The sequence below is a fragment of the Mauremys reevesii genome, linkage group 1, assembly GCF_016161935.1.
Source record: "Mauremys reevesii isolate NIE-2019 linkage group 1, ASM1616193v1, whole genome shotgun sequence".
NCBI classification, from domain to species: Eukaryota; Metazoa; Chordata; order Testudines; family Geoemydidae; genus Mauremys; species Mauremys reevesii.
Window position 1 is genome coordinate 101,297,976 of NC_052623.1, and position 15,110 is coordinate 101,313,085.

The following is a 15,110-nucleotide window of genomic DNA, read 5'->3' on the forward strand; positions in this document are numbered from 1 at the left end:
AACATTGTTATAGTCCTGGCCTTCACAACCTCCTCAGGTAAGGAGTTCCACAAGTTGACTAAGTTCCACATCACAGACTAAGTACAGTTCTACTGCCCTTTATTCATCAATAAGAACAACATTTCATCCCCCCTTCCCCCCACATTCAAGTGGTTTGTAACCCAACCCCAGCCAAAATCTATCACTTGGACAACACAGCTCTGTTTGCTGGATACCTAGGTAGATTAGGTGTGAATGTAAATATAATCTGTCCCTGAAGCCTTAGCCCCCAGCTCATCACTAGCTGTCAGGGAGAACTCATTTAGACTTTGCTTACAAATCATCATTTGAAATTATTAGGTTGGCCAACATCACCGAAATGAATGCACTGACACTGTCATAAAAAACAGCTGTATAAGGAAGCAAGGAAGCTAGTCTATGTTCATACTTTTCAAATCTATTATACTTTTTCAGATACACATATTTTATCATACACTGTATAAGCTTTTAAAGTGTGTATTAATGTTTCAGTTTAAATTCAGATTTCCAAACAGTCACTAAATTGGTATGTAACTAGCTCACAAAACTGGGGGGGTGTTGGGAAAATTCAGGGGGGGGTGTACACCCCCCCTGGGGGGGGTGTAGGGAAATCACTGCTCTGGAATCTCTCTCATCTTCCATGACTTTTCAAAGATAATTGCTAATGGCTCAGATATCTCCTCAGTCAGCTCCTTGAGTATTCTAGGATGCATTTCATAAGGCCCTGGTGACTTGAAGACATCTATCTTGTCTAAGTAATTTTTAACTTGTTCTTTCCCTATTTTAGCCTCTGATCCTACCTTATTTTCACTGGCATTCACTATGTTACACATCCAATTGCTAACCTTTTTGGTGAAAACTGAAACAAAAAAATTCATTTAACACTTCTACCATTTCCACATTTTCTGTTAGTTATTGTTTCATCTTGACAGATAAAAAGGAACTGAACATAGAAGTAAAAATTATTGGTAACTTAGATACAAATCATGACTTGATTATATTTATAATGTGCAAACTGAATAAAATCCAGATCAGTGATATATATACTTGATGCTTTAAAAGGGCTATTTTCACAAAGCTGAAAACAATCTTGAGCCAGATCAGCTGGGGAAGAATTTAATCAGAAAAATGTGAATGATAGTTGGAAATTGTTTAAGAATACTTTATTACAGGGATTGGCAACCTTTGGGGCACAGCCCACCAGGATAAGCACCTGGGTGGGCTGGGCCGGTTTGTTTACCTGCTGCATCTGCAGTTTTGGCTGATCACGGCTCCCATTGGCCGCAGTTTGCCGCTCCAGGCCAATGGGGGCAGCGGGAAGCAGCACGGGGCGAGGGATGTGCTGTCCGCCACTTCCCGCCACCCCCGTTGGCCTGGAGCGACGAACTGTGGCCAGTGGGAGCCGCGATCGGCCAAACCTTCGGGCGCAGCAGGTAAACAAACTGGCCCAGCCTGCCAGGGGGCTTACCCTGGTGAGCTGCGTGCCAAAGGCTGCCGATCCCTGCTTAATTAGATACCCAAAACGCCACAAGCAAGGAAGAAGGCCATACTGATTTAAAAAGTGACCTGATTTAGAGGGGAAGTGAAGGCAGCTGTAAAATAAATAAATTTTAAATGTCTAACAAATGGAAGAAATGGGAAGTTATGAATATAAATCAGAATGTATGAATTATAGAAAATTGATAAGGGAAGCAAAGACACACAAGGAGAACTCTATGGCCAGCAGAATTAAGTGTATTAGGAACATAATCTTAACAATGGTATTAGTTCATTCATATGTGGAAATGGTAGCGTTATCAATAATAATGCACAAGTGGCAGAAGTGTTCAATTAACATTTTTGTTCTGTTTTTGGGGAAGAAGACAGATGACCTAGTCATGTCATATATTATAACACTCTGTCCATTCCATCAGCATCTCAGGATAATGTTAAAAAGGCAGCTACTAAAGTTAGGCATTTTAAAATCAGCAGGTCCTGATAACTTTTATCCAAGAGTTTTTTTAAAAGAGCTGGCTGAGAAGCTTGGTGGACCATTAAAGCTGATTTTTAATAAGTTTTGGAGCACTGGGAAATTTCCAGAAGGCCATAAGAAAGCTAATGTTATGCCACTATTTTAAAAGGGTAAACCAGATTACTGGTGCAATTATAGGCCCTTCAGACTGACATCAATCCCGGGCAAGATAATAGAGAGACTGAGTTAAAGAAGGGTGATTTAAGTAATGCAATCAACCTGGGTTTATGGAAAATACATCCTGTCAAACTAACTTAATGTCTTTTTTTAAGTTTACAAGTTTGGTTGATGAAGCTAATAGTGTTGATGAAATATACTTAGACTTCTGTAGGGCATTTGACTTGGTACCACATGACAGTTTGATTAAAAATCTAGAATGATATAATATTAACATGGCACACATTGAATGGATTAAAAGCTGACTAACTGACAGGTCTTCAAATGTAATTATAAATGAGGAATCATCATGAAGTGGGTGTGTTTCCAGTGGGGTTCCATTGGGATTGGTTCTTGGTTCTATGCTGTTTAAAATTGTTATCAGTGACCTGAAAGAAAACATAAAATCATCACTGATAAAATTTGAAGATGACAAAAAAAAATTGAGAAAGTGGTAAATAATAAAGAATACGGATCACTGATTCAGAGAGATCTGGATCGCTTGGTAAACTGAGCACAAGCAAACAATAAGCATTTTAATATGGCTAAGTGTAAATGTATACATCTGGGAACAAAGAATGTAGGCATACTTACAGAATGGGGAACTCTCTTCTGAGAAGCAGATACTCTGAAAGAGATTTGGCAGTTGTGGTGATTAATCAGCTGAACATGAGCTCCCATTGTGATGCTGGGACCAAAAGAGCTAATATGATCCTAGGATGTGTAAATTAGTGAATCTTGAGTAGGAGTAGAGAGTTTATTTTACCTCTGTATGTGGTGTTGGTGCGACTGCTGCTGGAATAGTATGTCCAGTTCTCGTGCCACAGTTCAAGAAGAATGCTGATATGTTGCAGAGGGTTCAGAGAAGAGCCACAACAATGGTTAAAGGATTAGAAAACCTGCCTTATAGTGATAGACTCAAACAGCTCGTTCTATTTAGTTTAACAAAGAGAAAATTAAAGGATGACTTTGATTACATGAGGAACAGATATTTAATAATGGGCTCGTCAATCTAGCAGAGAAAGGTATGACAGGATCTAATGGCTGGAATTTGAAGCTAGACAAATTTAGACTGGAAATAGGGTGTATTTTTTTCGACAGTGAGGGTAATTAACCCTTAGAACAATTTACCAAGGGTTATGGTGCATTCTCCATCACTGGCAATTTTTAAATCAAGATCGGATGTTTTTCTAAAAGATCTACTTTGCTTAGTAATATTTGGGGGAAGTTCTATGGCCTGTGTCATATAAGAAGTCAGACTAGATGATCACAATGATGTCCTCTGGCCTTGGAATCTTTTAGTTTATGAATCTTCCTCTGTCTTTCACTCCCGCCACAACCCCCAGGTTCCCAAACAACTCTTCCCCTGTCCTTCTTACAAAGGGCAGTTTCTCCTCTAAATACCCCCTCACCAAGTTGTTCCACATTCTAAGTCCCACCTGAGTCTGTGTCAGTGGAAGCTGCTTGGATGCTCCGTACTTTTTAAAATCAGGACACTTACTTAGTTGCCTAAATATGGATTTAGAAGCCAAACTTTAGACATTTTTAAAAATGTTGGTCAATATTGGTTAGGCACTCAAAGTCAGGAAATACCAAAGTTAAGTTTGCATGTGTAACCTTAACTATACCCCCATGTATATATGCACTGTAATGCTGTGTTTAATTACATTATAATATACACTATTAAATGTTGTCATATAATACACAGTTTTTGTATAAGCATGGATGGAGCTTCTTATAGAACTGTGTACTATAAAATATGAATTTTTTTCTCAATGTACTTTTAATAGAAAATGACCGTGGATTCTACTTAGCATACAAAATAGCTTCATTATTCAATAAAAGTAATCACTTCTTTGCTCTGGTATAATCTGCATAAAACACTTAATTATTCAACCAAGTTTGTATGTTTTTAAAGCATAGTTAGAGCAGAAATCATGTCTACAGTCATCTTGTCTACAGATAAAGCTTATTTTTGTAGTAATGTATTGTTATGTATATTTGTGTCAAACTCTTTGGCCTTCAGTTATACTTTATAAAAAAACAACAACCATGAATACATTTTAATTGAGAAACAATTTAGGTTCACAATAAAAGTAAATGCTTTGAGAACATTTAAATAATTAGAGGCTTACTGCAGCCTTACATGAAACCTTTTAGAAATGGTCTGTAGTTTTAAAAAATCAATTAACATTCTTTCTATTAGAAACAGGTTTTCCTGTTATAAAGACAAAACCTCTTTTTTTTTCCAAGAGACAAATTCATACAAAATTCTACCATCTTCATTTTTTATAAACAGAACAAATAAGAAGTAGCTGTTTACAATGCTCAGTAATGCAATCTAAAAGACTAACTGATAAATTAATTGGAAACTGACTCTAATACATTATTTTGGAATCTAAGCACATTAGATTGAATTGTTTCAGAAGCAGCATGCCTAATTATTGTATCTTCTACATTCATCTGTTTGAGTCATTCCCAATTTTTGAATTGTTGCCTAGAATATTGCTGCAATACCTGTTTCAATTGGTTATTCCCTTGTCATGAATAACTTCATGAAAGAGGCTGATTTTTAATATTTTTTTAATATAAGTCTGCACTAATTTACTGCATTAACTACACATTTTCAGTGTCCATGATAAAAAAGTGGTGATTGTTTTTCAAAATGTTGATTTTTAAAAGGTTGAGTATAAACTGATATTTTATTTGTTTTGTCAGGTCAATTATTAAAAAGTGCCTTTGTGAAGTCACTTTTACGAGAGAGGACTGCGACGCCTGAATGTGTTTTCAAAATATTATCTCTGCCAGATAGACATCGCCCTGACCTTATATGTCACAGACAACACCTCAACTGTCTTGGTTTGCCAATTGCTTGATGTGAAACTGGCTTCCATATTAAAAAAGCTGAAGAAAGAATTACTGCCAGGACGTGAATAAGCTGACTGCATTGCTTTTCCTGTGTAATCAATACCAGCAAGCAGCCTGCAAAGAATTATTATATCAAGGAGTGCCATTGCACTGAAGTAACTTTATTTAAAACGGTTGTGTCAGTGATCCAATCAAGAGACTCAGATATTTTACAGCCAGAGATGCTACTGAGCATGATTTTTTTGCAGCCAAAAGTCTACAAGTGGGACATATTGATTGATGAGTGACTGCTTGCTGATAAATTCTTTGCTCATTCTGCTTTGTGTGTATTGGGCTCCATTAAGCAATTTATTACTTCATTGCCGATAGGAAAAAAAAGCACAGAGCTTCTCTCAACTATAGTTTTTGGAATTGTTGTAGATTGCCTTGGCATAATTCACTTAATAGTTATTCACAAAACCTAAACCAGTTTTTCATCATGGCTTTGAATGTTACTCCTGTAAGAGATACAAAATGGCTGACATTAGAAGTGTGCCGACAATTTCAGAGAGGAACTTGTTCGCGTTCTGATGAGGAATGCAAATTTGCACATCCCCCCAAAAGTTGCCAGATTGAAAATGGAAGAGTTATTGCCTGCTTTGATTCCCTAAAGGTAAGGAAGAAAGTTGCATGTGTTAATGAAAATACTAATACTTTACATCAAAAATATAAGTAATAATTTCATCTTAATATTCATACGTTCAAAACAATTTGTTCTAGGAGTACTGCATGTGTTCCAGATTTTGTTTGTCTCAAGTTTTGTTTATTCAAGATTTGAAAGAATTTGTGTTTGAGTGTTTTCGTGTCAGATGTAAATGTCTGTTGTTTACACCTCCAAATTGTGTAAGACTATGGAATGCCCGATTATTGACATCTGATATGACCGTTATGTTCACACGAGTACCTTTCATGCATTATCATTGTTCCATGTCAAATGAAAACAAATGTCTGGTTTAAAACTTAAGCCATTGTGCCATTGATGATAAAGCAAATTACAATAAATTAAAGGGTTTAATTTAGATCCACAGAAGAAAGAAAACAGAGTTATGGCCTTTACTTCAACTTTAACTCACCGTATCATGCCTACTCTAGGTATTGGGAGGTCTAAACTGAGTCCATAGCATTACTAGTCATATGTACTGCTGTTTCTACAGTATAGACTATGAAGTAAGTTAAGAATAGAGTGGAAGCTTAAGAGTGTACTTGTAAGAGTTAACATTGGTAGACAATCCTGTTTCCTAACTTCTCATATCTTAAAACTTACTTTAGCATTGTTAAACAAACGAGGCATAAACTTACGGGACTTTGAGACAAAAGCTTTTTATGTTTAAGTATATATGCATATTTTTAGCGTACAAAAACAATCAGTTGGACAGGAGGGAGAAATACAACTTGAATGATAGGCATGTTCAGGGTACTCCTAAGCTTCCAGAAGCTGGTCCAGGTTTCTCTTTAATGACAGGTTGGTGCTGGAGATGCAGCCTGTGAGAACATCTGAGGCTTTCTGGTGATGAAGACAACAGTTATGTAAAGAATAAGGAAAAGTGTAGAGTTTATCAAAAATGTGAGTTTGGATGCAGGAAAAAATAAGTGAAATGTGGTGGGAAAGAACAAGTTGCGAGCAGGCAATGGGGCCACTTACTGTTTTCTCTGTTTTTTAGTTGGCTGAGATTTTGCCTATTTTATCCATTTGCTACAGCGTGCATTTACATGACTCAAAGACGGGGCTGGTGCAGTACCCTGACCCATATCTGGCTGTAGTGGGAGTGAAAATGTTTGAGGGAAAGGGGGACTGATTTTGCAGAGGACAAACAATTGTTGCTATCACCAAAGCAAGAGATCGATTCACTGGGCTTGCCATGAGAGGGAGGCCTGTCTAGGTTTTGTATGAACAGGTAATTGGCTCTGTTGGGCAAGGCTGTGGAGCTTTGGATTTTCCCCCATCTGAAGTCAGTTATCGTGGTCTTTGACTTCACTGCAGTGCTCAAGGAACTGACCGCCCCACTCTGATTCTCTGTTTTCCACTGGCTTGGGGTTACTAGTTATTTGGTGAGGCCAGCTGTTCTTAAGCAGGAGCAAGACACCTGCCTGAAGTTGGTTAAGTTCATTTCAAACCTCTCTGCAGAAAAAGACAGCATTTCCTTGTCTGGGTCAAGCCTTCTGGGGAGGGATTTGCCCTGGCAATTCTGCAGAGATAGGGGTGAGGCTCCACAGGTCTTAAATCTGGGTCCACAGGTCTCTAAGCAACCCACGTATCCCTGGCAGTTTGCTGGGCTGAGTGGCTCATGGAATCCTAGCCCCACTAGAGGCACCACCCACAGGAGCCTTGATTGGAGGAGTGCTTGGACCCACCAGTTGGTCTGGCTGTACTACTTAAGCCAGAAAGAGGCAACTGGGTGAGGCCCTGACTGGCTGCTACGTTGGACCCTGCCTTCTTGCCTGAGTCCTGCTTTGCTGCTGTGTTCCTGATCCCTGCCCCTGTCCTATGACATTGACTCTGGCTCTGACCCTTGGCTGGAGTCTCTGATTCTGACTCTGACCTTGAGCCCTGGCATTCAGCCTCTGACTCTGATTCTGACCTTTGACTCCAAATCTCAAGAAAGAGATCTTGGAGTCACTCTGGATAGTTCTCTGAAAACTTCCATTCAATGTTCATCGGCAGTCAAAAAAGCAAACAGAATGTTGGGAATCATTAAGAAAGGGATAGATAATAAGACAGAAAATATCATTTTGTCTCTATATAAACCCATATCTTGAATACTGCATGCAGATGTGGTCGCCTCATCTCAAAAAAGATGTATTGGAATTGGAAAAGGGCAACAAAATGATTAGGGGTATGGAACAGCTGCCATATGAGGAGTGATTAATAAGACTGGGACTTTTCAGCTTGGAAAACAGACAGCTAAGGGGGATATGATAGAGGTCTATAAAATCATGACTGGTGTGGAGAAAGTAAATAAGGAAGTGTTATTTATTCCTTCTCATAACACAAGAACTAGGGGTCATCAAATGAAATTAATAGGCACCAGATTTAAAACAAACAAAAGGAAGTATTTTTTTCACTCAACTCCCAATCAACCTGTGGAACTTCTTGCCAGAGGATGTTGTGAAGGCTAAGTCTATAACAGGGATCAAAACAGAACCAGATAAGTTCATGAAGGATAGGTCCATCAGTGGCTATTAGCCAGGATGGACAGTGATGGTGTCCCTAGCCTCTGTTTTGCCAGAGGCTGGGAATGGGCGACAGGGGATGGGTCACTTGATGCTTACCTGTTCTGTTCATTCCCTCTGGGGTACTGGCATTAGCAACTGTTTGAAGAGAGGATACTGGGGTAGATCGACCTTTGTTCTGACCCAGTATGGCCTTTTTATGTTCTTATCTGGCTCGACCCTTAGCTTTGGCATCTAGCCTCTGACTCTGGTTCTGACCTTTGGCTCTGTTTTCTGGTACATGACTCCTTCTCTGACCACTAGGAATGACTGCCATGTCCCAGTCCCTAAAACTAACTGCCTCATGATCCTGGCAAGGGTGCTGAGCAAACAGATGGTTGTTTGGGGTTTTTTTCTGGATGGAACAAGTGCCAGTCCAAAATGCTGTGGTGGTTGGATGAAGGAATATGGTAGAGAGCCTTTCCCTCCAACCCCCTAGCTGAGACCCATTGGTTACAGGAGGTGGCTTTCCTTTGAAGGGCTGCCAAGATAGTGTGAGGACATATTTCATCTCTCATCTTCTATCAACTCAGGTTCCTTTTCTCTAGGGCTGGATGGAACATACCATTGGAAGTCCTGGCTCACTGAAGGTGTCTGTCCTTGGCTGGATGTTTTAGTGCCAAAGAACAGAAAGTACTATCCAAATCAAACTGGCACTCTGTAGAGAGTAACTTTGCACATACCAACAGACTGCCACTTAACCATCTGACTGTGTCCTTGATTGGGGTGAAGAGAGGTGGGAGTGACTTGAACCTTTTTTCTGGGCTTTGGGGAGTATGATAGCATCAGGAAGCGTAAAGTGGATTTCAGCAGTGCTTGGTGTTTAGCTGGGCCAGTGGGAGGAGGTGGATGGTAGTGCTGAAAAGTAAAAGTTAAGCTGCATGTGTGCTGAAGAAGACTTGGCTAAATAACGCTTTCTGGGCACTCTTTCATTGTGTGGCTACTCTGACCTGTCAAGACTCCCGCAGGCAGTGGTGCCCAACCATACTACACAGGAGGGCCATATAAACCTAAGCACAACCTTGTGTGGGCCAAACAGATTCTACATATTTTAGTTAATCACTTTTACTGATTTATGTTTTAAGTTCAGCTTGTTTCATATGTATTTATGTATTTAGGTTGTTTCTTTGTATAGGACTGTCTATTTGCACACTTGTGTAAACTAAAACGATGTAAACAAGATGATAAAACGCTAATGAATCGGCTGTTAGTATGTTGTGTTGAAGCAGGCCACAGGCCTTATGAAATGCTCTGCTGGGCTGAAGGTTGGACATCCCTGCCCTAAGCCAAATGTAGCCTCTTGTATTCTCATTTTGATTGAGTCAGCCAAGGGACCTCCCTCTTCCCCCCCATCGCTGCCCAGAGGTACTCTCTTAGCCTCTGCTTAGTCAGCTGCCTTATTCTAATTTTTTTGGTGCAGAGTCCTCAATTTCTTTATTTTCCAGCCTCTCCCACAGAATAGACTGTCCCCACAGAAGAAAGTTTCCTTTTCCATGGTAAGTGCCACCAACAAATATCTGGGCTTGTCTACATGCAGGATTGTGCCGATTTAACTAAAGGTGTGATTTTAAATGGACTCAGTTAAAACTGGTGTGTGGATACTCTTCAACCAATGTAAACCTGATTTACTTTGATTTATCTTAAGTTGATTAGGAACAGGTGTAAACTAAATCAAAATAAGCTACCCTTAAACTGATGTGAGTGTGTCTAACCAGGGTTTTGCACTGGTTTAAGTAAATGTTTAAAAACTGGTTTAAGTTAAACTTATGCAATTTCAGTGTGTAGACAAAGCCTCGGTAGGGTGACCAGATGTGATGAAGAAAATGTTGGGACACGTGTGGGGGGGGGGTCTGCCGGTGGACCCAAAAAAACCCCAAAAACCCGAGTGCTGCCGGCGGCGCGAAATATTGGGACAAATTGTGCCCTGACAGATATCGGGACATCTGGTCACCCTAAGCCTCGGTCTCTTTTGTGAACAGTTTCTACCTGGCTGGCTGCTGCAGTATCACCACTGAGAGCATATGAGGCCACCCTGACTGCTGCTGGCACCCACTTCAAGTGCCAGAGAGCTGTCAGATTTTAAAACTTTGGGCACCTTAATTTGACTTAGATGTTAATTATCCATTGCATGTGGTAATGTGACAAGCTGGCAATGTGCCAGCTATAGCCAAGCTTTAAATGCATTACTGATGAATTTAGGTGCCCCAATTTTTGAGTGACCAACCAAACACACTTTGAAGGGGGCTTTATTTTTCAGAGGATAGGTGGTCAGCACTTTCTGAAAATTGCCTTGAAGATGTCTCAAGTCGGACACTTGAAAATTGAGATTCACAGAATCAGCTGTTGCTTTTGAAAACCTTTAGCGAATCAGGCACCGATGTTCAGCAATCACCTGATCAGCAGAGTACATATAAGCAAACTGCCAAGTGTCACACATCTTGCATGGCTGTCATGCAATTGGCAGGCCTGCCAGACCTGCCTGCATCTCAGTTGTCCACCCTCACACATCTGGCTCAGACAGCAGGCATTTGTCTGCAGTTCCCCCATCTTGCTGCCAGAGTCTGCTGTGCAGACAGCTGAGCAAGCACTCTGGCATGTCCTCCCTTGCTGCTCCCTCAGCTAAATCAGGGCCAGGAAGGAGCAGCCAAGAAGTGGCAGCGGCTGGAGGGAAAGTATGGTTGCCAGCCCTCCAGGATTGGCCTGGAGTCTCCTGGAATCAGCATTGATCTCCCAGTGACTATTGAAAGCAATTGAGATTTTTAAGAGGCTATTTTAAGAAAACAACATTACGTCATGCTGGGGAAAAAACAAACAAAAACAGAATCTCCTGGAATAGCTTCAGTCAGAGTTGGCAACCCTAAGGGAAAGGTGGTAGCGGGCTGTACATGGTGACAACAGTGCAAAGGGAGGAACCCACTACCAGCCACATGCTTCCTTCCTGCCTCAGCCAACTGTACCAGGCTGTCCCTGGGAGCCTCAGCATCCTCTGCCTCCCAGTAGATCCCTGAAATCCAGCACCTCCTGCCCCTAGGAATCCTCACAAGTGCCAGCACTATAGGAACCCTGCATTCCAGGAGCCTCAGCAGCCACCCACCCAGTTATTCCCAGTTTCCTTTCATACTCCCCTACCCAGCAAGATTCCCAGATAACCTCAAGCACCTGCCTGCCCCTGCCCCAGTCAGCAAGGATTGTGCAACTCCGTGTCCTACACCTGCCACTGCTGAGGACAAGGACTGTTACCATATGCTTCTTTGTATGGTTATATGAAAATTATTTGCAGATATGCCATTTGCATAAAATGTCATATGAAGGAGCACAGAACTTGGCAGCTCTGCATCAGGTTACATGCATTGGGGGCCTCCTGCATGCCGAGCTGCTTAGCATTCCTTAGCATTTGTTGCTACACCAGCCAGTGCTCCCCTAGGTTTGCTACAACAAATATGTGGGAACAGTGTAGGCAAAAATCAATCAGGTTCTCTGACTCATTTCACCACTAGCTTTTTGAACACCCGATCAATTGCCTGCTGCTCACTCCTCCCCCACACTCCCTGCCTCCTCAGGTCACTCACTGTTCCTACAGGCTCTCTCTCTCCATTTCCTCCCTCCCGCCTTACTTTTCCAACAGGCACTCTCTCCCCCTTTCTCTTGGCCGGTGGGTGTGTGTCTGCCTGGGCTGTCAAGTAGCAGCTCTTCTACTTTAACTGCTGCACTTTTGAGGCTGTGTCATCAATGCAAAAAAAAAGAGCAATCCTGATGTAAAAGCTTAATGGAGACAAAGCACAGGTTGTTTTTACCCATCCAGTTGAGGTCATCCAGAGGTTGGGGGATATGGGATTGACTTTGACTAGCTACAGCAAGGTAAAATCTACCTGTGCCTTGTCTCCACTAGGATATTTAGTGAATTAGCGATCTCACTGTAAAAACATAGCCCTTGTTTTTAAAGGATGACATAGCCCTTGATTTTAAAGGAAGCAGTCTGTAGTGGAAACCCATTCCAGAAAGAGGGAAAGGAGTTGTTAATTGCCTTAAAGGCTCTGGGATGCAGCACTGAAGACCCCAGGCTCTTAGGTGTCAGAAACAGAGCAGGAACTCAAGGAGAGGTACAGTTATATTTTACTCTTGCTTTCCATATGTCTGCTGACCAGTGGTGTCTAGTGCCACGCGGAATAGATTCATGCATGGTCACATGCAAAAATGGAAAACAAGAGAAGAGCCCTCACCCTCTTTCCTTGTCCAGCTCCCAAAATGGGCATCGTTCCACAGCTAACCTTAGTACAGCAAGGCAAAGTAAGCAGAGTTAAAAAATGTTAGCAAACTTTCAAAAGGTAAGTGGCCCCCATGCAACATTGTTTTAGGAGGCTTTCATCTGGCACATTGCTAAAGCACTCAGGGGTAAGGGGACAGAGAGGACAATAGGAAAAAAGTGGTGAACAGAAATGCTACAGAGAGGAGTGCACTGCAGACATTTATTTTAAAATTGCATTAAGTCTAGCTCTGATCTTCCAGTCATTGGGAGTACCCCTTTTTCTAGAGCACTGAAGAAGTTTGTAGGAGACCCCTGCCAGTTATATGGAACAGCCCCTCTCTAAATTGCAAATAGTCTCTACACATAGCATTTGCTTAAATCCAGGGCAAACTTCCCAGGGTACCCTACTACGATAGTTCAGAGCTGAACATGAGTTGTGGCTGGCAGTTGATTTGCATGGGTGTTCTTGGCAGCTTTAGTGCAGGGAGTGAGAAAGAAATTGTGTGAGGGCTGCCCCTGTGTTTCTCAATCGTCTTCCAAGAACCTCTTCCCAGTGATGCCAACTTGCATGAGTTAAGAACAGCATCAAATATTGTGAGATTTGTGGCAAAGCCGCCACCCCTAAATTAATGTGATTACGTGAAAATCTCAGCTTTCATTTAAAAAAAAAAATTAGCTCCTGGCCCTCATGGTTGTGGAGGAAAGCTTGAAAATGTGAACCATTAAGATTAAAAAACCAGAAGGCAAATAAAAGTCCCGGAATATCTTCTTATTTAAAATCTCTTTGGATTAAAAATAATCTCATGATATTTGGACGGCCTGACTCATTTAGTTTAAATGGTTGGGGTTGCCAATACTGCTTCCCGTACACTCTTTCCAGGGAACCTGGAAGACTGAAAGCATGCATGGTAGTGCAGAACAGCAAAACTGTACTCTATGATAAGCATGATGGGGCAGAGAGGCCTAGTATATAGCTCATCTGGGAGACAAATAAGTGTGTCCATGGTAAGGGGATTTTTTATTTTTTTTTGGAACAAATTCCAGCCCAATGAAACTTATCTCCAAATCCATCCCTAGCTTTGCAGTATTTTAGTTGCAAATTATTATTATTTGTTATAGTAGCAGAGTCCCCTGTCAGAATCTGGACCTTGCTGCCCTCTATACAAATCCATATTAGGATGCTCACTGCCCCATAGAATGTACTATATAAATTAATAACCATCTTAATAATAAGCGCTGCCCAGCAGCTTTGTTAAGGCTCCTGCTTCTGTTGCAGAAAGGCAAAAAGGAATGTCACACTAACAGACACTGAGAGGACAGGTGAATGGATACCACACAGAAGCACTTTGGAAAATCCTTGTACTGTGCACACTGGAAAACCCCTAGGCAGTCAGCCTTTGCCTGCTCATCAAACTGGCTTTTCAAATGAAAGATGTGCTTGTTTTATTTACTTATTAAATCTACAGCTATAAATGTGCATACATCTGGGCTGATAAAATCAGACTTAGGCTACCACTTAGGAGGAAATTCTCGTCAAGTGTCTAAAATCAGGCACCCCACATTAGAGGCCACCTTTGAAAGTTTAGCCCTATATAATTTTCTCAGGGTCCTGCTGAAGATGTAGGATAAAGCCTAACAAACCCTTCAAATCTCCTGGCCTGTCCTTTAATCAGAAGATTATCCTACAAAGAGTTATGTACCATAGCTCAAGAAAATTCTTTTTTGATATAGTACTACCTAAAGGTCAAACAGAAGTTAGCCTGTGTCTTTGGGATTGAGTTACATGTAATAAGGGATGGCCTGTCACAATTCAGTAATGACTCTAATATAAAAACAAGTTTATCCATTATACAAGCTACATGTTAACATGGGGGGAGAGGGGACAGGAGAGGCGGGATTCTTTCCACATAACTAAACTTTATAGAATTTGTAGCAAAATCTTCCTACAGGTTCTGTCAAGCAGTTATAGTTTAAACTTCCATTCTATTTGTTGTTCTTCTGATGTCCAGTTTAATTCTATAATGTGGCTTAATTCTAAAAACTCACTATGCAAATTGTCTCATATTGCCCTTTGTATATTCAAAGTCAGATCTCTCTTCAATGACAAAAAAAAGATTATACTGTCTTTACTGCTATTAGTGTGCTGCTTCTACAGAACTAAGAGTGGATATATCTACACAGCAACTAAACACCTATGGCTGATTCATGCCTGCTGACACCAGGTTGTAGGGCTTGGGCTGTGGGGCTGTTTCATTGCTATGTAGACTTCTGGGCATGGACTGGAGCCTGGGCTCTAGAACCCTGCAAGGTGGGAGGGTCCCAGAGCCTCAGCTACAGCCCAAGCCTGGAAGTCTACACAGCAATGAAACAGCCCCGCAGCGCGAGCCCAAGTCGGCTGGCAGAGACCAACTGTGGGTGTTAAGTTGCTGTGTAGACATACCTGCTATGTCTTAATTGAAGGGTTAACTTGAGTTAGATCTACACTTGAATTAACTCCTCTCAAGTTAGCCTAGTTTGAGTGAGAACAGCCATGCTGCAAAATAAGATTCAACTGGCACAGAG

The 15,110-nt window shown here is 41.2% G+C and overlaps 1 protein-coding gene across 17 annotated transcripts in view; it reads left to right on the forward strand.

Moving 5' to 3' along the window:
• MBNL2 (muscleblind like splicing regulator 2) overlaps window positions 1–15,110 on the forward strand; it is a 156,213-nt gene that overhangs the window by 55,297 nt on the left and 85,806 nt on the right. For 16 of the 17 annotated variants that reach the window (XM_039483182.1, XM_039483199.1, XM_039483164.1 and 13 more), the window contains one exon: window positions 4,904–5,705. The exons of the other annotated variant lie outside the window; for it this stretch is intronic. In XM_039483182.1, coding sequence (XP_039339116.1) covers window positions 5,532–5,705 — 174 coding nt within the window. In that variant the 5' untranslated portion in view covers window positions 4,904–5,531. The remainder of the gene's footprint in view (window positions 1–4,903; window positions 5,706–15,110) is intronic. 17 annotated transcript variants of the gene reach the window in all.